This window comes from Microcebus murinus, chromosome 10 (genome assembly GCF_040939455.1).
Source record: "Microcebus murinus isolate Inina chromosome 10, M.murinus_Inina_mat1.0, whole genome shotgun sequence".
Lineage (NCBI taxonomy): Eukaryota > Metazoa > Chordata > Mammalia > Primates > Cheirogaleidae > Microcebus > Microcebus murinus.
The window spans coordinates 33215793-33238974 of NC_134113.1; the positions used below are offsets into that span (position 1 = coordinate 33215793).

Consider the following 23182-nt stretch of genomic DNA (forward strand, 5'->3'; position numbering starts at 1 on the left):
GGGCCTCAGAAGGACAAACAGTCTGGCTTCTAAACTGGAACGAACGCTGAATTTCAGGAGCCAGAAAAGGAGCTCAAAGTTTGTTCCAGGTAGATTTTAATACTTCAATAATTTGGAAATATTTTGGAAACTATTTAATGAACAAATGACATTTTGTTATAATCACCCAAGTAGAAATAACCTGACTTTTAAATTGTGACTGAGCTATCTATATTTATACTCACATCTAGTGAATGATGAGTTGCCTATGTATATGTTGTTCGTTCCACAAAACCTTAACCCTGAATAGTAACTTTTGGGACCTGGAAGTATGGAGGATAAGCCAATAGTTTGTTTGCCTTTCATTACAACAGTTTCTTTAAAAGAAGAAAAAAATATAAACCAGTCAATTATTAATCAGTAACCCCCAAATCCCTCTAATTCTTTGGGTGTGCGGGATGAGACATTTGAAAAATTCCTTTCTGAAATTCTTTTACTGTAAAAATATTGATAGACACCCACCATTTCAAAATAAAATCTGAAGTTCTAAGTGTATGTCATGCTACTTAATTCTAATTAAAAAATTCATCAAAGTTTCTTTTGTGGAAAAAAGATATAATGTACAAAATGTGAAATTTTATTTTAATTAATAACATTTTTTACTTCACTTTTTTCAAAGTTTGCAAACAAAACATTAAATTCTAAGAGGAAATGGTTAAGCATAATTGTAAAAGATATCTTCTATACATAAGCTAAAAGCAAATATTTCCTTGAGCCTCTGAAAGAAAACAGACTATTTCCTGGTAACAATAAACTTGAATTGCACCAACATAAAAACTAATAATATAGAGCATGAAATTAGACTTTTGATATTAATAACACATATGCTAGTGCCTCCTTCAAGAAAGATGATGATTTTTTAAAATAAATTATATTGGGCTTCACACCTAATTAAATGTAAGGTAAATGTAAGGTAAGATAAATTTTCTTTATCAAAGTTTATGCTCAGGGGGCAGGAGTGGGGGAACAAAAAAAAAATCCCAAAAAGTGTATGCTCAAATGCCACTTTTTTTTTTCCTTTTTGTTTGGCTTATTGCTGATTTATTTACTATTCACACTCTTTATTTAAAATGTTTAGACTACCATATTGTATTGAAGTGAACATGTAAAAATCTTAAGATTAATTTTATTCATGATTATCAAACTATTTAGACTTCTAAAAATGATCAAATCCTTTAGTAATCAATTTTTTAAAAATAATTTGAAATAGCTAAGTCTAATAATCAACTAATTTTTAAAATAATATCTAAATTGCTTTTCTTCTTGAAGCTTACCTTGTCAAACAAACTTACAATAAGAAAGAAAAAAAAATATTGAAAGTCCTTCTAAAGATAAATTTATCCATGGTGATAGATCTCTTATATTCCCATGCTGATTTTTACTTTGGAAGAAAACTGACAACTCTATAGATTAGTCATACTTTAACTAGAATATTACTAATCAAAAAGAAACAAAATGCAGCAATTATCTAAATAAAACAGGTATAGGTTATACATAAACTTAACTTAAAATTATTGTGTATTAACTGTGTAGAGTTTAGTGGAAATTCTTTTAATTGCAATCTTCCTAGAAATCATAGCCTCAATTGAGTATGTTGGTTTGTCATGACCTTTTACGTGTTTTTTTTTCTTTTGTATAAGTAACTTTATTTATATTTTGAAAATCACTGCCAAGCCTGATGGATTTATAGCCTAGTGGTCTAACACTACATATTTCCTGCAGAGAACATGTAATATTTATTGAGAGAATGAAAGAATGAGAGAGAATTGTTCTTTGTTATCTGGCAGGAATACTATTTCTTTGAAAATCCTTATTGAATGGTGGAACCATTTTAGTTTAATAGCATTTTTCAACAGCTGCTTTATTCTTCATATGGCAATGATATAATCTAAATATTCCAAAACATCATTCTAGGCCTCAAAAGAGCTGCATAGCAGAATTTTGTTCATTGGTTTCATTTTCTTGAGGCAAGGTGATAATTGCTTATTGGTACTTGAATATGTGGCTTATAGTGCCACATTACTGCATTCTTAGACCTCTGCTTCTCTTGCCCCACCCAGTGTATCTCAAACCTTCAGATTCCCTTTCTAACTCTCTTTGTGCTCCCTCCCTGCAGTTGATGTGAAGTTCCTACTTCACAGGAAAATAAGAGTTCATTGCTTTGCCACAGTCCCCATCCCATTTCCCATCCTCACACACATCTCCATTACTATTTCTATATTAAGAAGTGATAAAACAAAATTCATAGCTAACATCTAGTCAGGCACTAAGCAAAGTAATTTACAAAAATAATCTCATTTAATTTTCACGATATCCCTTTGAGAGGTGTATTATTATAGTCAATATTTACAGATGATGATACTGGAGCTTGGAAAGGTTATCAAGAGAATGGTTTATATCTCTGAGTTTGAATTTCAGCTCTGCCATTTATTAACTGGGTGACCTCAAGAAAGGTATTTTACCTTCCTGAGTCTCTTTCCTCATTGGCAATACTGGGGATAACAGCATAATAATGACTAATTTGCAATATTTGGATGATCAGGAAAATCAACATAAATGACACATTGTAGGATATGGGATAATGTTAAGAGCTTACTTATTTAAGCTCTATAGATTTTAAGTTCAAGTTTCATCTTTGACTCTATCTATTAATACCATCTCCATGCTGGCAAATCTACTTCCTAACATCTCTCTCCAATCTCGGTACTGTTCTTTATCCCCATGGTTATCTTGCTGTTTAGATCACATTTATCTCTTGTGAACTAGTGCATTAGCTTTGTAAATTATTTCCCTGTCTTAGGTTTCTTTTCTAATTTGGCTTCCACATTGATGCCAGAATTATGGCCCCCCATTACCTTCAGAAAAAAAAAAAATTCTTTAGAAAATCATACATGATCCATCACAATCTTTACTGAGTTTACTTCTCTAGCCATATCTTTCATCTCTTGCCTCTCTGATCCATGCCTTCTTACACTTCACTGCAGAGCTTGTAAACATAGTGTCCCATCTGTGTTGAATACTTCCTACCTCCACTCCATTTTTGTCTGACTAGGAGATTTATAGTCATCCTTCAAGGGTCATCTCAAAATCATCTTCTCTATGAAACTTCCCTGTTCCCTTTATTCCCTGCCCTAACCCCAACACATAATTCAGAGTTGGCCAAAGGTTTTAATATTTAACTTCTTGCTGTGCTTGCATCTCATGAGAAAAGAACATAAAAATAACAAGCAATTAGAGCTTATTTAACTAATGAAAGATAACACTTATGAATAGGTGAATTATTGTAAGTTGTCTATCCCTATAAAACTTGTGCTATTAAAAAAAAAAAATCTCTGCTGTTGAACCATTAAATAGTCAGGAACTAAACCAAAGAAATACCACACCAGGAGGGCATTATTTAAGTTATTATAAAAACAAATTCTTTGTTTATATCAAAAGAAAATATAGATCATTCATACTACAAATATTTAAATAAGAATCTCACTAACTTGTTGTGTAGCTTTGTTTCAACACATCTTTATTTTCATTGTATGGTTTCCAGTATGTGGAGGCTGTGGCTAAAAAGACCAGTACATGACCGTCTCCTCTTACCATTCTGTGTAAGCATGGCCATGGGCTTCTTTGGCTCGTTGCTTGGACACCCAGTTTGCTGTATTCTAACCCCTTGACCTTGAGCTGCTGTTTTTCAATTTCCGTAAACATCCTCCTTACCAGGTTGACTTGCTTTGACAGTACTGCTTCCTCACCCTTTTTGACCTCCATATCATTTAACACCATTCTAGAAATTTTTTCCTCTATTGGTTTCCATGAGATCATGCTTTGATTATCTTCTCACTTTGTATAAGTTTGCTCTAAAAAATTCAAATTCTTTTTTGGTGTGTTTTTAAATTTTTTTTAAAATTATTATGGGTACATAATAATTGCTTATCTTTTCAAATTAACTATTTATTCTTTACGTCAAATGTCTGCCCATTTCTATCTGTAGACAATCCCTCTTCCCCTTCATTCACTTCCATGACACTGGTTCTCTATGGATGGCTTCCAAATCTGCATAGCCTATGCTACCCATGTGTCTGCACTCCATTTCCAGTTATGAAACATAACCACATAGATATCTTCTACCACTTCAAACTCAATTATTAATTTATGAATTTTTCTTCTAAATGATGTATTTCCCAATTTTTAAGTTTCTAGGGATTACTATTTTTTATTTTCCTACCCCTACAGGAATCCTTCTGAACACCTTTGATTATTTTCCATACTAAAGCACATTAAAATTTTATCTGAGTCCTTTTTTTCTTTTATTAATTATTATTTAATTGTCCTTTCCTAATTGCTGGGCTTTTTGTTTGGCCCTCCCAACTTGTAAATCACTTCTTTCCTTCATCCTAGGAACTTGGTTGCCTCCAACTACAGCTGAGTATTGCCATGGGGGGAAGTCTGTGTCAATGGAACATGAACAGAAGAGAAGTGTACAGCTTCCATCTCACTTTCTTAAAAGATGCCTGCCTGAGTTTTTCTTCTTTTCCTTTCTTCTAACTATAAAAGATGGCACTGGAGCATATTTGGGAGCCCCTTATTGAACAGGCCAGAGCTAGCCCCAAGTTTCTAAGATGATTTCCTAGAAAGGAACCAATCACCCACTTGGACTAAGAAGAGAATATTTCTTTATCTGGGTGCTTTGATGAAGCATTTCAGCTTAACCCTACCTAACACTCTAATTACTGTATCAACAGTCAAGTCCATGCCTTCAACATTTCTCACCAGAGTTACTAAAGAGTTTTCCGGTTCATTAGGGACTGTTCTATTTCTCATTTGCAGACAAACAAGAGACCAGGACTTTGGGCCTAAGCTCTTGGTCAGGCTGTATAAAAGGACCACAGCTTTTCCACATGCTGCAGTATATAGGGTTGAAATCAAAAATGTAGATTTACAGCATCTTTGGGAGAAACTGAAATAAAAATCAGGCAGTCTTTTCAACTGAGTGTTCCATCAAAACCTGCCAGGCATTTAGAGGAATCAAGGAATAAGATGATAAGACTGTAAGTGGAGCAACCAAATGACAGCAGAAGAGTTCAAAGAAGAGATAGGAGACAAAACCTGGAGACACTCCTTAAGCTGAGTAAAAAGAACCTTGGAAATTTTCAGGAGGAATATAGCTTAAAATCAAAGTAGGAAGGGTAGTGCTAGTACTCTAAGATAGATATCTCTTACTTCTCCACTTTCTAAATCATCCTTTAGTTTAACAAAGAGATTAGTTTCTTCCTGATTAGGAACAAATAGCTTCAAAATAGTCTTATTAAATATGCTTTCATCATGTCAGTTTTGTACTACATATATTAACACTTTGTAAACTAAAATACATTTTAAAAGTATGGTGCTAGCTAGAATTGAAACAATGAAATGAGAAAAGAGAAAACTGAGAAACATACTCAAGAAAATTTGAAAACTTCATATTTAATAAGCAAAGCACCAAAAGCCAATGGAGCAAGTGTTGATTTTTCCATAAAAGTTTTAGCAAAATTGGCTATATGGAAAATAATTTTTAATGAAAACAACCTTAAGTTACTTTCTTTCCTTCTACTTTATATTAAACTAAATTATAGACTAATTAAATAATTTAATTAATCCATCTATGCATTTATTCATTCAATAAATATTTATTGAATACCTACTATGTGCTAAACTTGAGGGTTGTAATGGTATACAAGACTAGTTTCTCCACTTAAATACCTCTGACTGTATGTGGGGAAGAAGACAGGTAAATGAGAAAATGAGAGGCAACAAATTGGGGTAACAGAAAGGTCTCAGAGCCAAGACCCCACCGAGGACCTGATGTTATTCTGGGAAAGAGAATGGGCATGCAGAGGTGGAGGAAAACTTTCCAGCAATGTGAACAGGTGTATTGAAACTGAAAACAAAATATCTTACTTTCTGAAAACTGCAAGAAATAAACTTACTGAAGTTAAGGCTGTTGTTGACATGTTATATAAATGCCTTCGCAGTCTCGACTGCCTAGCCAACATGTTGCAGATAACATTTTTATTATTTTAAAGGCAGATACTGCTTAGCCAAAAAATACAGATGCCGGTACAGTTTCAAGATATCTTGATCATGTCCTTACATTGGCAGAAGAGAGGATGTTACATATAACTAAAATCAGTTTTGAGAAGAAAACTGTGCAAATAAAGGACATGAGGAGGCAGAATTATTTAAAGTTGTGTTGAATGTTTAAAGTTTTGGTTATTTTTTTCAGAATCATCAATATCCAGGGAGAAAAAGAATGTTAAGGAAAAACAAAACATTAATTTTTGAATACTTTCTTAATCTCATTAATGGAGCTTTCTTGGTAAGAATCTTCATAATTAGTAAAGAAAATGTAATGTGTTTTATAGGTAATTACTAAAAAATAAGCATTGACCATCTTTTTTTAGGTTCTTGGACTTTTATTCATTGGATTTGGTGTGTGGCTTTCATTAGATAGAAATAATTTTTTAACAGCTTTGGGTATGTATCTATTTTTCTTTTTCTCAATGAAATAAACAAGGTATTCCATTTTATACAATTGCATACATGATTTGTTCAGCAGGTGGCAGTATTTATCTGAATTTAAAGTTTAGTAAGTCTCATCCTCTAAAGGTCTCTTTCATTTGGAAAGATTTATTAAAGGGAGAAAATTACAGCTATATAGGAGGAAAAAGTTCTAGTGTTCTATACCATTGTAGGATGACTGTAGTTAATGATGATATATTACTAATATATAGTTTCAAATAACTAGAAGGAAGATTTTGCATGATCCCAACACAAAGAAATGATAGATGTTTGAGACGATGGCTGTACTAATTACCCTGATCTGATCACTATACATTATATTTATTGAAACATCACTATGTACCCCATGAATATGTACAGTTTTTATCTGTCAATTTAAAAAATAAAATAAATGCAAATGTAACCATGTAACTCCTCTATTAAAAGCTTTTCTCTGGCTACCCATTGCCCTTATTTATCTATAAGGCAAATATTTATTAAGCATCTTCTATGTATCAGGCACTGTCTCATTAGCTGAGGATACAGTGGTGAATAATAAAAAATAAATAAATAAAGTCCCTGTCCTCATGGAGCCTAATTCCAGTGAGGAAGACTGAAGAACAAAGTGCCCATAATTTCCATTCTTTCCATTCTCCTGCAAACCTTTCCATTCTCATTTGTCTCAACCTGTAAGTTCCAACCAAGCATAGTTTCCTACACATACTGCCATTGTATGTCTCAGAAATGCTTTCACAATTCCAAACTGGCTATTTCCAATTATTGCTTAAAGCCTAAGAAGATCATGTATTCCCTTTTCCAAGAATCTTGTCCAAACCCTCTAACCTCCTGCCCCCACTGGATTAGGTCCCCCTGTACCCAGTAGTGTGCTGGTAAATGTTTAATAACTAGTTCTGAGATGGAGGATCTGGATTTATGACATTTGCCCATTTCCATGGTTTAAATACTTCCATAATGGCCAATTTTAAGGTGCCAATGTGAATTCAATTGGCTTGCAGATTTCCTAAAAATTTGACAGTTTTTATGATCCAGTACAAGCTACTGCCTCCACTGTTGTCCCATAAAACCTCTGGCATGTTTAACCCATTCATCCTTTTTTAAACAAATGTCTGTTGAGCATTTACTGTTCTATAGTTTGTGCCATAGCACCAAGCATTCAACAGTTAGCCTGTCGAGTATATAAATATATATAATCTCTAGCACTGAGAGCTCACAGTAGATGGAGAAAGAATAAAATATAGTTTTAAAAGGGCTACATTAACAATAAATTCAGAGTGTATGCAAGGGACACTTAATTCACACATGTTAGCTACTAAACATTTTTTGATGAATGAATAAATGAATACATGAATATTTGAATGCACGTTAGACATAGGAGAGGAAAAAATTTCTTCTATTAAAGAAGACAATTAAGATAAGGTTAAAGAAATCTTCTGAGATTGAAAAACTTCTCTATATTGTCAGAAAAGATAGAAAGGTTGTTGCTAAGAGTAAGAGGTTCTAGGATCAGGTTTAAAAAAGAGAGAGAATCCTAGTGGTTTGGCAACAGCTACTTAGGGAAACCTTGGGTTGCTGTAATTATTAAATAAAAAATAAATAAAATACCACTTCATAATATGTCATTTTGTGGTTTCCACAGATGAAAATAGTCACCAAATAGTATATATTTCTCAAATTTTGATTGGAACAGGATCTGCAATTGTTCTTCTTTGTCTATTCGGTTATTTGGGAATTCACAACAAAATCAGATGGTTGCTAATTCTGGTACGTATTTCACTTCAATAGCCTGAATTTGTATCTTAGATTTTATGTGTCCTAGTTACACAAATTAACAATATTTATGTTACCATAGTATTGCAGTAGAATATATCTTTGAGGATATCCCAAATGAAGCATCCTCTACCAAGAAACTTTTCCAGGTAGGATTCTTTTGGTGAGTTTTCCATAGATCAAATATGGACCTCAGCATTGGTGCATTGGTTTTTGTTTGTTTGTTTGGTTGGTTTTTTGGGTTTTTTTGAGACAGAGTCTTGTTCTGTTGCCCTGGCTAGAGTGCTGTGGCATCAGCCTAGCTCACAGCAACCTTAAACTCCTGGGCTCAAGCAATCCTTCTGCCTCAACATCCCGAGTAGCTGTGACTACAGGCATGCACCACCATGCCCGGCTAATTTTTTCTATATATTTTTAGTTGGCCAATTAATTTCTTTCTATTATTAGTAGCAATGGGGTCTCGCTCTTGCTCAGGCTGGTTTAGAGCTCCTGACCTTTGAGTGATCCGCCCGCCTCGGCCTCCCAGAGTGCTAGGATTACAGGCGTGAGCCACTGCGCCCGGCCAGCATTGGCACATTTAGATGTTTAATTTTCAACACAGAGTCAATAGGAATCCATCTCTTAGGGTAAACTACAATTAACCAACTTACGAATCTGAAGTCTGAAATCAGAATGCAGTGTGTTAAAGTCAATGAGCTAACCAAGGAAAGGGAAACAGGTTCTATAGTCAGCACATTTATTACAGCCTTATAGATCCATTGCCCGCTGCTCAAGAGGAAGCCAATATACTGAGACAGCAGGAGTTACAGCAGAGAAAGAGTTTAATATTTCAGGTGCCATGCAAGGAAATGACAGGAAGTTCTCAAATCCATCTCCCTGAGAATTTGAGAGAAAGGGTTTTAAACACGGTTTGGCAGGCAGAGGGCTAGGCAACTGGGTATGCTGATTGCTGGGTAGGGGGTAGAACCATAGAAATGTAAACAGTTCTTGCATGGGGACTGCAAGACCAGTTGAGTCAGTTCCTTGGTGTGGGCCACTGCTCTGGTGGGTCAGCTATTCCACTGGAATGCAGCATTCCACCTGGAAAATATCTCAAAAACTTGCCTTAGTTCACAAGGGTGATGTTGTCTGTGGAACCAGTGAAGAAAGCTAAGAATCTTTATGACCATCAGCTGTATGATTCCTGAGTAGTAAGCAATTACAGGAAACCAAGCTAGGGAACAATGGCTGGTGAGATATATATATATATAGTTCCTCAACCACAATTCCCATCTTGTGGGCCTTTATTAATTTTATTAATTTATAACTTTATTATAAAATAAATTATAAATTAAAATTTAATTTTATTAATTTATAATTTAATAAATTTTATTAATTTTATAAATGACAGAAGGGCAGTTTCAATCCCCCAACCCTGGGCTGCATCCCACCTCATTTTTGAGGTGTGGGCTAATCAGATGGAAAAGGGCAGATGACTGATCTGGCTTCTTCCTTCTGAGAAGAGGTATCTTTGGGTTAAGAGGAATGGAATAAGAGAAATGAAACCATTTTGCAGTTTCATTTTCATGGATGCATGGTTGCAGACCTAAGGTTTGCATTACAAGAACATTAGTACTTTCATTTAGAGTCTTAGCCCAGTACTTAAGTGAACAATGGACTATAAGATAGATAAGGAACCTTAGGATAAAAAGTGACAGTCCTAGCTTCAAGAGTGCCTGCAGAACTGATCTGAAAGTCCTCCTCCTCAGGGAATCCAAGTGAGTAACCCTGAAAACCAATCAGATGTGGGGTTACTAGTTACTAGCCACATAACTTGTGAGGAAACTTTTTCAATTCAGGTTTCCATTTTTCCTGAGATACTCATATAGATACAGCAGGTAATGTTTACCACGGCATAGACTCCCCCTTGTTTAGCCAATAGGAAATCTAGACTACCTGATTATCTAGGACTACCTGGGCTAGAGAGTTGAACATCTGTTTCATATTTGACAATGTGTCCCATATGGTTTTAACATATTGAATAAGCCTGATATGTCTCTGTCAGACTTTCATTGGCCCTAATATTTAAAAAGCTTTTTTTGTCAAAAAGCCTGTTGAAGTCAAAAAGACTGGATTTAGAATTTTGATTTTGTAGAATTTATCAAATATCAAAGGGTTAAAACATTTGTTGTAATAAAACACTTGTTATAAAATACCATTACAGGCTACTATAAAATTATAGTCATTCATCTAACCAAATTGAAAATTCAAAGATTTTTAAAAGCAAAAACCTTACTCTTTTATAGAGAGAAGACTCAGTTTCCCAAATAATCATAAGACCTAATATAGAGAAACTGAAAGACAAGCTAATAAAGAGGCAAACTGAATCAATATCTCTCTTTCTCTCTCTCTCTTTTTTTGTAGTTTAATCCAAAGGTGAACAAAAATATTTTGTTATTTCTATTAATATAAAAATCTTGTTCAAAAGATAAAACCAAAGTTTATCTTTGCATTAGTGTATTATTAATGGTATTTACCAGTGCACTCATACCTGTGAAACCCTTTTGTGACAGGCTGGTAAATAGCCATTACATCATTCCTGCACTGCCCCTTCCCTGTGACAGTCAGACCTCCCCAATACATAGGGGTCAGTTGCTGCCTTTGTTAGTAAATTCTACTGTTATGAATATTTGAATATTATCCTGGCACAGATAATTTTAGAAAACTAGAAACCACACCCTCATTTCCCTCTGTGGTCCTAACAGGTTGTCAAAACAATAAGAGGAAGCCAAGTGCTAGCCTCTATTGCTCTGGAAACCCACAGACTTCCAGGATCAGTCTCAGAATCTTTTTAGTCTAAAATGAAACTTCACTCTCTTCTTTTTCTCCTCCGAGGCCCATCCTCTCTTCTCAAATGTCATCTTTCTCCTTCCAGGACCCCTAGAATAATGTTATCATTTGGCTTCAAATGTTTGATATGAAAACCAGGACAGAAATGGTTTGCAAGAAAATCTTGAATTTTCTCCTGGACACAAATTTCCATTTAGGCAAAGGAGGTGCTAAGCCTACTATTAGTATAATGTTGGGTATTGGAGATGGGAACGGAAGGGGAAAGCTAGAGAGAGAAAAATGTTAACATCTCATAAGTTTCTGCATCATATGATTCAATTGTTAATGACATCCAAATGAGAAAGCCTGATAGACACCATCAAAAGGATATACATGAATATATTATCTGACACATTAGGGCCTGAAACCAAGACTCCACCATCCCTTCTGCATACTCCATGGAAAGGTACTGCTACTCTTTGCCATCATGAATCTTTTGCTATTTTCCTCTGAATTTACCAATACTTTTCTGATGAACACATGTTTCCTTTAACTGTATTAATTCATACAGTTAATTTATGAGCAAATGTTATAGGCCCAAGAGCTATTTCGTGGCTTAAAGTTGATTTTACATACATATTCTAATCTAAGACACCCAGTAATTTTTTTAAATTGTTTCATATAATTTTTCCCACCTCTACCAATCTCTTATTGGTGTAAGATTAAGTGAAAGTTTGCACAGAGAAGTATTACAAATCTAAACATTTAAATAGTTGTAAAGACCATGTTTTTGTCTCTGAAATTTTTATCTCTGAAAATAGGAAATATAACTTATGTCAGGTAGAAAATATTAATTGGATACTTAAAATATGTGAAATTGATAAATACTATCAATAAATCATTACTATTTATATTTTGTACTGTAAATATTTGGACTGCTTACTTTTTAAATTATTATGAATACTAGATAATGTAATGTATATTAATATTTGTTGTATGAAAGTTGCAGATACCAGGAGGAACTTACTTTTGTAAGACCCAAACAAAATAAGGCTGGAAAAGTAGGAAGAAGAAGCTCACACTTACATGTCTGAGATTAGAACTGTTTTCAAGGACTTTCTAAAAACATCACAAGAAACCCTTTCTTCAGGCATCTCCTGCTTTGATTAGGTTTATCACTAGTCATACTTTAGGACTACAGTAATCCAGACAAAATGCCTCCAGAAAAACACTTGCCCAATAACAGCATCTCCACCAATGACCTGAAAACGCATCTGGCTTTGAACCTCTGGAACCAATGAACTCTATTTCTAAGCAGCTTACATAAATCTCTCCCTTTTTACTAATAAAAGCTTCCCTTTACCTTTCCTTCACTGAGTATGTTAGATTTCAGGGTAGGAAATGTCAGTTCTTGGTGCACTCGTGGCCGAAGAATGACCAGAAGTGCCAAAATAAGGCCAGCATGAGATGAAATTTATTGAGGGATTCTAGATAGGGTAAGATAGGATTATAGAGCAAGAGCAGGGATAGGTTTACAGAACAAGATATATATGCCACGGATGACGACTTAGCAGGAAAAAAAGAGTTTGGTTATGGTCTGGGTCTTGTTTTATGGTATCCAGATGGAGACCTCCCAATGATTCAAACGTCACCATGAAACCACTTTGGACAGTTGGGAGTTACCTGACCTAAGTCTTAACGATGTGTGTGGGTTGTCATAGGTCACTTTCTGGACTTTATTGTACCTATGCTGCTTGGCCTATAGGCTAGAGAGACCTCTGCATTCTTTTGTTAAATTCTGACTGGCAGATTTGTAGGGTGTCCACTTCTACCCCAGATATGGCAGTTGCTTGGGACAGGACCAAGACCTGGGACTTGGGGCCCACCCTTGCCCTTCTTCCCAGGTGGGGCAATTGCACCAAGGCAAGACACCCATGACCATCCCTAGGAGACCTGGAATCCCTCACTACCTAACAAATGCACTCGTGGTTTTCCATTCCATACAATCTAGATTATAATCCATATTGCTAATTCCTGAGTAACTCAACATATTTAGAGGTAATTTTCTCTAGTGTCTTTTTTAGGTTGACAGCTGCTATGGTAGATAAGATTGAAGTGGCCATAGATTGTTAAAAATTAGTTGGATAAATGTGAAAATCATTTTATTTGGTTTTGGATAGAAGTATTTTTAGCTTTCAAAGAAATAATCCAAATATACATGCAGAATTAAGTTTTAGATCTGAATGAAGATGGTATTATCAACTCCATTGGACTAAAGTTCCCATGAAATACTATGACTTCTATCTTATTCTTATCCAACTGTTCATTGAGTTTTTTCTTTGACTTTCTATTTCAATAATTTCACTCATTTATGAAGACAAGAAACTTCAGCAACATCTATATGCATTTTAAGGCTGAATATTTCATATCATGTGCATTTTCCCATTATTTTAGCATATAAAATATATATTGGAAGCATAATAATCACTTCTATTTTTTGTTTTGTTTTAGTATGCAATACTGATAACATGGGCCTTTGGTGTTCAGATTATACTTTCAGCAATCATCTTCACAAAGAAAGAAGAGGTATGGAAAGTAAATCCTTATCAATACATCCTTTTATTTGAAATCTAAAGAAAATCAGATACCTTAGATTTCTGAAACCTTTGAGCCTATATTAAAAACCAAAGGTAAATGTCTTTTGGGGGGGAGTATTTAATGGAAGTACTAGAATATAGGAAGGGGTGAGAGGTCAGATTGAAAGGGTGGGCTAGAGGAACTTGTCTTGGACTTTGTTTCCATTTGCTCAAGAAAGTAGTTGTAAATAACAAAAAACGTAGGGGAAGCGGAAGTGGTACTGAGTTTTAGGACTTTAAATTCCTATACCCTTTTCTTTTCCCCCTCCTACCAATTCTTGCTACCATTTCTGACTTACTCACTGTACTATATTATATTTTTATAAAGAAATCCATTTGGACTTTTACTAATTTGAAATTTAGCAATTTCATTTAAATAAGACATACTGAATAATTCAATATATTTTTCATAGATAGAGTGATGAGTGACATAATTATATTAACTATAGCAAGATTTGTGTTTATCAAATTTAGCATATAAGAAATTGCTTAAAAAATCTTTTTTAGTAATAAAACTTACATATTACAGCCTACAATTACTTTCAATTCTTTAAGAAATTTCAGTGTTTCAGTTTAGTCAAAGTCTATCTTTGTATCATGGAGGATTGTCCTGTAGTGAAGAGAGCATGAACTTGAAGTCATATAGCAAAGTGTGCTTACAGATCAACAACGTGCTTATCAGCCCTAAGCCTGTGTCCTCATCTGTAAAATATAGTTAACACCATAATGCCTTACACAGTTGTCATTAACTGATAATTCAAGTTTCTGTCATAAAGTAGATATTCAAGAGTTTTCGTCCCTTCTCATAATTAATCTTGAAGAAGATCCTGATGAATTCCAATGGTGCCTATACTCTATATCTACACTCTTATTTAATGGCCAAAGCACTCAGAAATCTTTTCTGAATAGCCCCATTGCCTTCTAACTTCATTTGCTCTATTGTGCTTGGCATTGTTACTGGATATCTCATCATCCAGGGTTTACTGTTAATGGCCTGGTGTTTACAGCCAAAATTTCTTCTCTCCACACCCAAAATGTATATGTCTCTGTGTGTGTCTGTGTCTGTGTCTTTATCTATGTGTGTGTATGTGGGGTTTTGAAGGTATATTAGCCACAGCAGGTAGATATTGGAAAGCTGTTTTGGTGGCAAAGCACTGGATCCCAACCCATGAGCCTCAAACTTTTGAACCTAGTGATAGAACCTGAATATAACACATAAAAACTCTCAACAATACACTTTATCAATATCACCCAAATTGACATAAATATTATTCACATAATCCTCTCCACATATATTAAGAATAAGAACTATTGATTAATAACTACCATGTGCCAGAGACTGTTATAAGCACTCTACAGGGATTATTTTATTAATCTTCACAACAACCCCTTGAGATGCACTGTTAATCCTACCTTATAGAAGAGGAAACTAAGGCTTTCAGATGAGAAATATTTGCTAAAACATTTCATGGCCAAATGACAGAGCCTGGACTCAAATACTTATTAGCTGACTCCAGAGCTAATAGCTTTGTTTATATCAATTTGTCTTCTGCATTCGGGCTGGATTAAGCTCTTGTAAGCCTCTAAATCTTTTATTCCAAGACCCAGGTAGAACTCTATTTTTATGGACAGTCATACAGAAGTGTGATTAGAGGACAAAAGGGTATGATCTAATGGTAATAAACCAGGGGAAATTTATCAAGACCTATTTTTTCAGATTTTTTTTTTTTTTTTTTTTTTTTTTTTGGCTTTTGGGTATAGGGAGAGATCCCTCTGGAATGAAGATCTTATAGCCTAGTTTCAGGGAAGATAGATCAGAAAACTTTTTTGTGACCTATTATACTTCAGGGAAGAAAGACAAGAGAAGGTCAAAGAGTGACCTTCACGCTTCTGCAGCTTTTTAAAATTTCCTTCAGCTTAAAATACTCAGTACGCAAAAGTGCTATATTTTGGGGGTATCATGTTCTAAGTCCTGACAGACAGTATTATGAAAGGATAATATTTTAAAATGTAAAAATCTTATAAAAAATGCAATGGACACATGTTAGTGATTTTATGTAATGTCTTGATTAATAAGGGAACCAGTATAAAAACTGATTCAATAGAGAACCTAAAGAGAATACACTTATATAGGCCATCACTTATTAGATGCAAAACAGGCTGGCTTGGAGAGAGGAGGAATTAAATGTACCCTCACCAGGAAAAATGTATTTGCACTTCTCTGTCCAAGAATCATTTGAATAATTATGGTTTTCTACAACTTACAAAGTTGTAACATAAATTAAGTTATGACCCATGAAAGGTAGCATTAAAAAAATTTGTATTTTATCTGGAAATAAAATAGACCATGAAAGGTACAGCGGCCCATAGATTTAAATTGAAATGTGCTAGAAAAAGCCTAGTTTCCATTCAAAAGACACTTAGTAATCTTTTTTGGTCCATTTATCAAAGTCTTTCACAGTTTTCCTGAGGGTTTGAAAAGAAATTTCCCTTAGATATTCAGGAGAATATTACTTCCTCCCTAATCATGAAATGAGCCCAATATATTCTTTCTATAGATCACAAAATGAAAGACCAAATGCTTTGACACTCACTAAGATTATTAAAAAGAGTAACAAAAAAGAAAATACTTATAAATAAGCAGAAAAGAGTAAACTGACATTGAATACTCTCTTGGTGTTGGTACTCCCGAGGAACCATCAGGATGTTTCTATGAAATTTTCACTTTTAATACAATTTTCAACAGGTTCGTCAACTATGGCATGATAAAATTGATTTAGTCATTTCTGAGTATGGATCTAAAGATAAGCCTGAAGAAATACCCAAGTGGACTATTCTGAATGCTTTACAGAAAACAGTAAGATGAAATTCACTAAAAATTAGATGTCAAAGGTGACTACTACAGGATAGGAGAGTAGATAGAGACAGGGGGTAGGGGAAGAGGATTTAGAGCTTGCTGTGTTTCTTCCAAACAAACTGGGTGGAATGGCATTGCCCCCACTTACAAATCTTGAGTTTTCTTTCATCTCCTTTTGTTAACTCTTCTTATTTTCTGATTAATTGACGTACATTTTAAGGTGGTTGCATCTGGAAAAGAGTTGGTGGTCTTTTGCAAAGTGGGATAGTCTATCCTGCTACACTCACTGGGAGATAAGTCTAAGCAGTAGACCCTGCTGGCAGCAGAGTAGTATGGTGGTCACCATTTGAACCTGCATACCAGGACTGTCATGCAATAGCTTTGCGACCCTGGGACAAGTAACCCTCTAAATTTACATATTAGTAAAACTCCTACCTCTGGTTGTCAAGAATAAATGAAGTAATAGATAGAATATAGAGTTCAGATTTCACAGTGCAGTGGAAGGGTAAGAGAACTGTCCTTGTCAGCCAAATGATTTATAGGAACAGATCAGCACTTGGAACATAATAAGTGTTCAATAAAGAAAATAGCAGACATTTACATAGTTCCAGACCTTTTTGTAAGTGCTTTGCATATATTAACTCATTTAATCTTCCTAACCCAATAAAGTAGGCGCTATTATCATTTTATAGATGAAGGATGAGAAATTTAGTAACTTAACGAGGATTACACAGCTAATAAGTGGCAGAGCCAAGATTCAAACCCACACAATCTGGCACCAGATTTTGTACTCTCTACTGCTATACTAGATGCCTCACATAAAAGTAGTTATTATTTTTAGTACATGTGATAACAGAAATGAGATCTTATATTTTAAGAAAATTGAATTGTAATTACAAATTCTTTTACTCATCTTATTTTTCTCTGGTGTATGTGATCTGTATGTGTATTGCATTTTTAGACTGCATTACAATTTGCAGCAGAGGATTGAACCTTCCTATGGTCATAAAGTGATAAACAGGAAAATATGTGTATGGCCTCACTATTATTCATGAGATCCAGTTTACACTTCCTTGCCATGAATATAATTGAGATAACATGTGTAGGTTTTGTTGGTTGAACTAATTTTCAGTACCCTAACTGTGAAGCACTATTTTAGTCATTTAGCATTTCCTAGATCACACTAAGATTGTTAGTGCATATTTTAACAAAGGCAGTATTGATGTTATCATTTTCAATAACAGGTTTAGAAAACAATTAAATTCTCATGACAACTTTTATTTCCTAGATGACAAATATGTAAGCTGGTTCTTTCACATCCTCCTCACTCAACTTGATAGGATTCCTGAATCAGCACTGAAAATGAGACATTTCTTAGAAGTTTGATCATTTCTATGACTAGTGTTGTTGTCCTTTTTTTGGTTCTTTGTGGCAGTTTTCACACAATACCAACTTGAAAGTTAACATCTCACATTAACTGTAGGAGAGGAGAAACAGACTTGAAAATTTTTTTTAGGTATGCTAACCACATATGACAGCATATTTTGAGTAAATATAAATAGAATTGCTATAGTTAGGAGCAAGATATGGCTCAGGTGGTTCTCTGTTTTATATTCTAGCCCTAGACATCATTTATATATAGGCATATCAAGTATATCTTCTCTAGTCCTGGACTCCCATAAGATAAAATTCAGATATAATAATTTTATGCAACCATAATTCTCTAATATAAGCTGATGTCTTTAGCTCTGGTTGATAACAATAGCAGCAACAAAGTAATTAATTAAACAAATATACAAAAATGCACTTATTTATTTAACTCATTACATTTTAGTGAGGAAATTAATAAATTATCTTCATCACAAAAAATACTTCAATATACAGTCTCGTATAATTAACTGCATTTTGAATATTTTGTAGTAAAATTCATAGAACGTTTTTCTCCTAGTTACAGTGCTGTGGCCAACACAATTACACAGATTGGATGAAGAATAAGAATAGAGAAAACTCAGAATTGGTGCCATGTTCTTGCACGAAGTCTATGTTAAAAAAATGGTTTTGTGATGAGCCACTGAATGCAACTTACCTAGAGGTAAAGATAAGTCAAGACTTCTCCAGGTGTTTATAGTAGTTTGTTTGTTCGTTTGTTTGTTTGTTTGTTGTTTGTTTGTTTTATAGGTCAATTTAGAATTCTGAGTAAATTTTGAGATAAAAGTAATGTTATTCATGATGACTACATTCTTAAGCCAATTCCATAAATTGGACAATTGTATAAATTTACTATTGTATTGTATAAATTTACTATTATTTCAGGAATATAATAAATAAATTATCTGGGGATATGTGATTTAAGTGCTCTTGGAACTTGGTGTACCGTCACAATTATTCCCCAACTTTCCTTGAAAAACCAGGCAGAAAGAGGAGGCACTTTTGTCAAAGCTCTGGTAGCTGCAGTACCTGAAGTAAAAGGTCATGAGGGTTGGCAAAAACGGAAGGGATGGGACCCCTGAGATGACAAAAGTGGTGTTCAGGTATGTGTGGCAGAAGCAAAAATAAAGGCTAATATGGAGCCACTGCTATTTACAGGTATGAGATAATAATAAACTAAGGATTTTCATCCCAAGAACTTGTAATACTTTGTATAGTTTATACACTGAAGTTATTCTAATTTTAAGATGTATCATTTCAATTACATAATTAATTGACAGTTTAAATAAAGGATTACATTTCTAAAAAATGTGGAAAATAATATTAGGTTGTTAAGTATGGCATGTCTGATTTCCTTAAGTACTAAGTTTGACAGTTGATATCTCTGACATTTCAGTTCTTGTTTATTTATTTTTTTTATTGTGAAGGTATATCCTCATTCTTCAAATACACAGTTTGGCTTGTAATTATCTTTCAAATTTTTTTCTAGGGCAATTTTTGTGAAACCATGGATAAGTCAAAAATTCTTTTTGTTTTTGAATATGTTTGAATATGAGTTCCCTCATGGAACCAATGCAGCACAGAAGCCCAAAGTATCAATGAAGTGTTTGGCAAGTATGTGGCTAATGAATACACAGTAGTTAATGGTTTGGGAAGTTCCATTCTGGTGATTATTATCTTGAAAATGAGCTATGTGGGTGACCTGAGGCCAAGGTGGATAATGATGAGATGAAAACTGTAGTAGAAGCGAATCCATCCCAACCTAAACATGAATTAGCAGCAAGGTTTGACATTACTATTCTAACAATATTGGACCATTTGAAATAAATTGGCAAGGCAAAGAAAGCTGGATAGATGGGTTCCACATGAATTAAACAAGCATCAGGAGAAAATAGTCTCAAAGCTTGCCTTTCTTTGCTGTCATAACATAAAGGCAAACCATTTCTACATTGTATTGTTACATGTGATGAAAAATGAATTTGACAGTCACAAGCATTTGGCATAATATTTGGATAAAGATGAAGTGCCAAAACACAGTCCAAAATGGAATATTTATTAAAAAAAAACTAATGGTGTCTCTTTGGTGGTCCAGTACTGCTATTATCCACTACAGCTTCATGAAACCTGGTTAGTCGATTACAGCAGATGTCTACTGCAACCAGTTGGATGAAATGATGAGGATGCTTACACTTAAGCAGCTGAGTTTGGCCAATAGATACAAGCCAATCCTCTTGAAAGACCACATGTAGTAAAAAAAACAATGCTGCTCAAACTACAGAATCTGGACCTGGAAACTCTCTGTCATCCACCATATTCCCCAGACCTTGCATCAACTGACTACCACTTCTTCCAGGCTTTGGACCACTTCTTGCAAGGAAAAATATTCACTTCTCAACAAGCCATGGAAAATGCCTTTCATGATTTCATTGCCACTTGCTCTCCACGCTTCTTTTACTGCTGGCATAAACAAGCTACTGTTACAATGGCAAAATTTTTGATAGTTGAGGCACATACTTTGATTAATTGTACTGCTTCTTGTTGGAGATATAATAAATTAAATTTTTGATTATAAATCAGACATTTCATATATAATGACCTAATAATTTTAGATGGTGGTAAATACAGTAGTGCCCCCTTATCTGCAGTTTCGCTTTTTGAGGTTTCAGTTATCAGTGGTCTACTATGATCCAAAAATATTAAATTGAAAATTACAGAAATAAACAATTCATAAGTTTTAAATTATACACCATTCTGAGTAGTGTGATGAAAATCTTGTGCCATCCTGCTCTGTCCCTCCCAGGACATGAATGGTTCCTTTGACCAGTGTATTCATGTGTAAATACTACCCACCTGTTAATCACTTATTAGCGACCTCAGGGATTGATTGATTGATTGATTGTCAAGTTATTGTAGTGCTTGTGTTCAAGTAAGTCTTATTTTACTTAATAATGGCCCAAAGTACAAGAACAGTGATGTCAGCATATTGTTATAATTGTTCTAGTTTATCGATTGCTATTAATCTAATTTATAAGGTAAACTTTTCACAGGCATGTACATATAGGAAAAAACAGAGTATATATCCAGTACAGTATTATCCAGGGTTTCAGGCATCTACTGGTGGTCTAGGAATGTATTCTTGGTGGATAAGGGAGACTACTGACTGTGCCCTGATGAATTGCAATAGTCTGTAGAAAAGCAAATCCCTTTCCAAAACTTAATGCATTTCTGATTTTAATTAAATGACAACATCTTAGCAACTTTAAAATTAGCAACTGAGATGTCCTGTTATCATATGAAGTTTTCTGGTCCACAAGTCCAATCTCTAGTTAGACCCTAACTTGCTATTTAGATTTTGGTAAATTATCAATCTCTATGTGCCTTTCCTTTGTAATAGAATTATGTCTAAGACCATTTTCATCTCCAAGTCAATCTAAGTAACTTCTTTTCCTTAGGGTTGTGAAAGTAAAATCGGCACATGGTATAATGCAAATGTTTTAACCTTAATTGGAATTAACTTTGGACTTTTGGCTTTCGAGGTAAGATTTTGTTCATGTGCTTAAAGAGAAAAGATATTAAGTATAATCTATATAGAATAGATTGCAGAACAACCAGGTGAAGACCTAACTAGAGAAGTTAATACAGTAAGAATCAGGACCTTGAGACTGTCCATACCCAGGAGGGTGAAGGCAATCCCTTAATTAGCCAGGTGGGTGGAGCCTGTTAATAAGTAGTCATCCTAGAGGTAGAGTTTCATTTCTTTGAGATATCTATCTGCCTGTCTATCTGTATTTTTCATATTTCTTCCTATATCTAAGGTATATATTATATATATTTATGATATTTATGTTTTTCCTCTATCTTGGCAATAAGACTACCATGTTGATCAGTCTGCAAGTTAGCGAACTTCTGAAATCTAAGTAGATGTTTTACATTAGTAAGATCTACCATTCACTCATATGCTCATTCATTTATTTATTCATTTACTCATTCAATGAATTTGGAGAGAGGAGAGCATCTACTGTGTGTCAGGCACTGTACTAGAGTTGGAGAGACAAGAAGAAGCAATGACCTGCAAGGTATCTATGGCAGAATTAGGATTCAGAAGCAGGTCGCCATTCTCCAGTCTCAGTTAAAGATTGATAAGAAAAAGTGCAAACTATGGATTCAAAGAAACTGTGAGAGTGGGTAGATTATCATAGTGGAGACTATAGCATTTAAACAAACATATAATGCATCATTTTCCAGAATAGGATACTGATCCTGCATTTGATTATATATTGATCCACAAAGCCATGACCTAAGGTTCCATCTCTTCAATTGGTAACAGCTTTAATCTCAGAATGGTGGTAAACTAAGATATTCTTATAAGCATTAATGTCATTGTTTTAAAATGTTTATTCTCTAGTGTATTCATGTTGGAGTATTTAAGACAAGACTAGAGGAGGGGATGGTATCTGTGCTCCATTTTATCTTCTATCCTTTGTACATCATCTTTTATGATCCTTTACCAAAAATAGGCATTTTTATAGGTTTAGCGACATAGTTAGAAAGATGAACAAAAAACAGATCAGCAGTTCTTCAAAGCAGCTAGCCCAATGATAGCCCATGTATTAAAATATAAGAAATTTTCCCTTTTTCTACTCTATACATGAATTTAGTGTCAGCTGGGTTACTCTAGAAGACTCATTCTGCAGATTTCTTACTCACAATATATGTGCCTTACTCTGAAATTTTCTTACCCTGTTTTATCCTTTTTCCCCTTCCAATATGCATTTTGGTGAATATATAGTAAGTGTTAACTTTATAAATTACTCTTATTGGTTAAGTTGTGATATCCTATTGTTTTCTTTTCTTTCAGGTTTTGCAAATCTCATTAACTGTTTGTTTTATCAGACACATCAAGAATAGAATACATGCAGAAATGTGATCTTTGGATTTTAATTTGTCCAGAAGAAACCAGTTAATTCTCAAAATAATCACATTATATTCTTTTATTCCAAAAATGTTTTGAATTACATTAAACTTTAGGACCTGTTCAAGTCATTTATTATGCATAATAAAGAATTATTGAAAATTATAACACATTCATGATATT

General features: G+C 34.2%; 1 protein-coding gene across 1 annotated transcript; it reads left to right on the plus strand.

Annotated features, from left to right (window-relative positions):
• Positions 1-15: 15 nt before the first annotated feature.
• On the plus strand, positions 16-23182 carry TSPAN19 (tetraspanin 19). Its single transcript, XM_012740848.2, has 9 exons — positions 16-89; positions 6296-6388; positions 6474-6546; positions 8228-8352; positions 13678-13752; positions 16549-16659; positions 18608-18751; positions 21540-21623; positions 22946-23182. Exons 2-9 carry the CDS (start codon positions 6323-6325, stop codon positions 23012-23014), a joined length of 747 nt encoding a protein of 248 aa, XP_012596302.2. The 5' UTR covers positions 16-89; positions 6296-6322; the 3' UTR covers positions 23015-23182.

Excerpts from the sequence above, each read along its gene's own strand:
- TSPAN19 (XM_012740848.2), top strand. The coding sequence starts at position 6,323 with ATGTTAAGGAAAAACAAAACATTAATTTTTGAATACTTTCTTAATCTC. Across the intron at positions 18,752-21,539 it reads TGAATGCAACTTACCTAGAG|GGTTGTGAAAGTAAAATCGG; the intron begins GTAAAGATAAGT and ends TCTTTTCCTTAG. Across the intron at positions 21,624-22,945 it reads TTGGACTTTTGGCTTTCGAG|GTTTTGCAAATCTCATTAAC; the intron begins GTAAGATTTTGT and ends CTTTTCTTTCAG.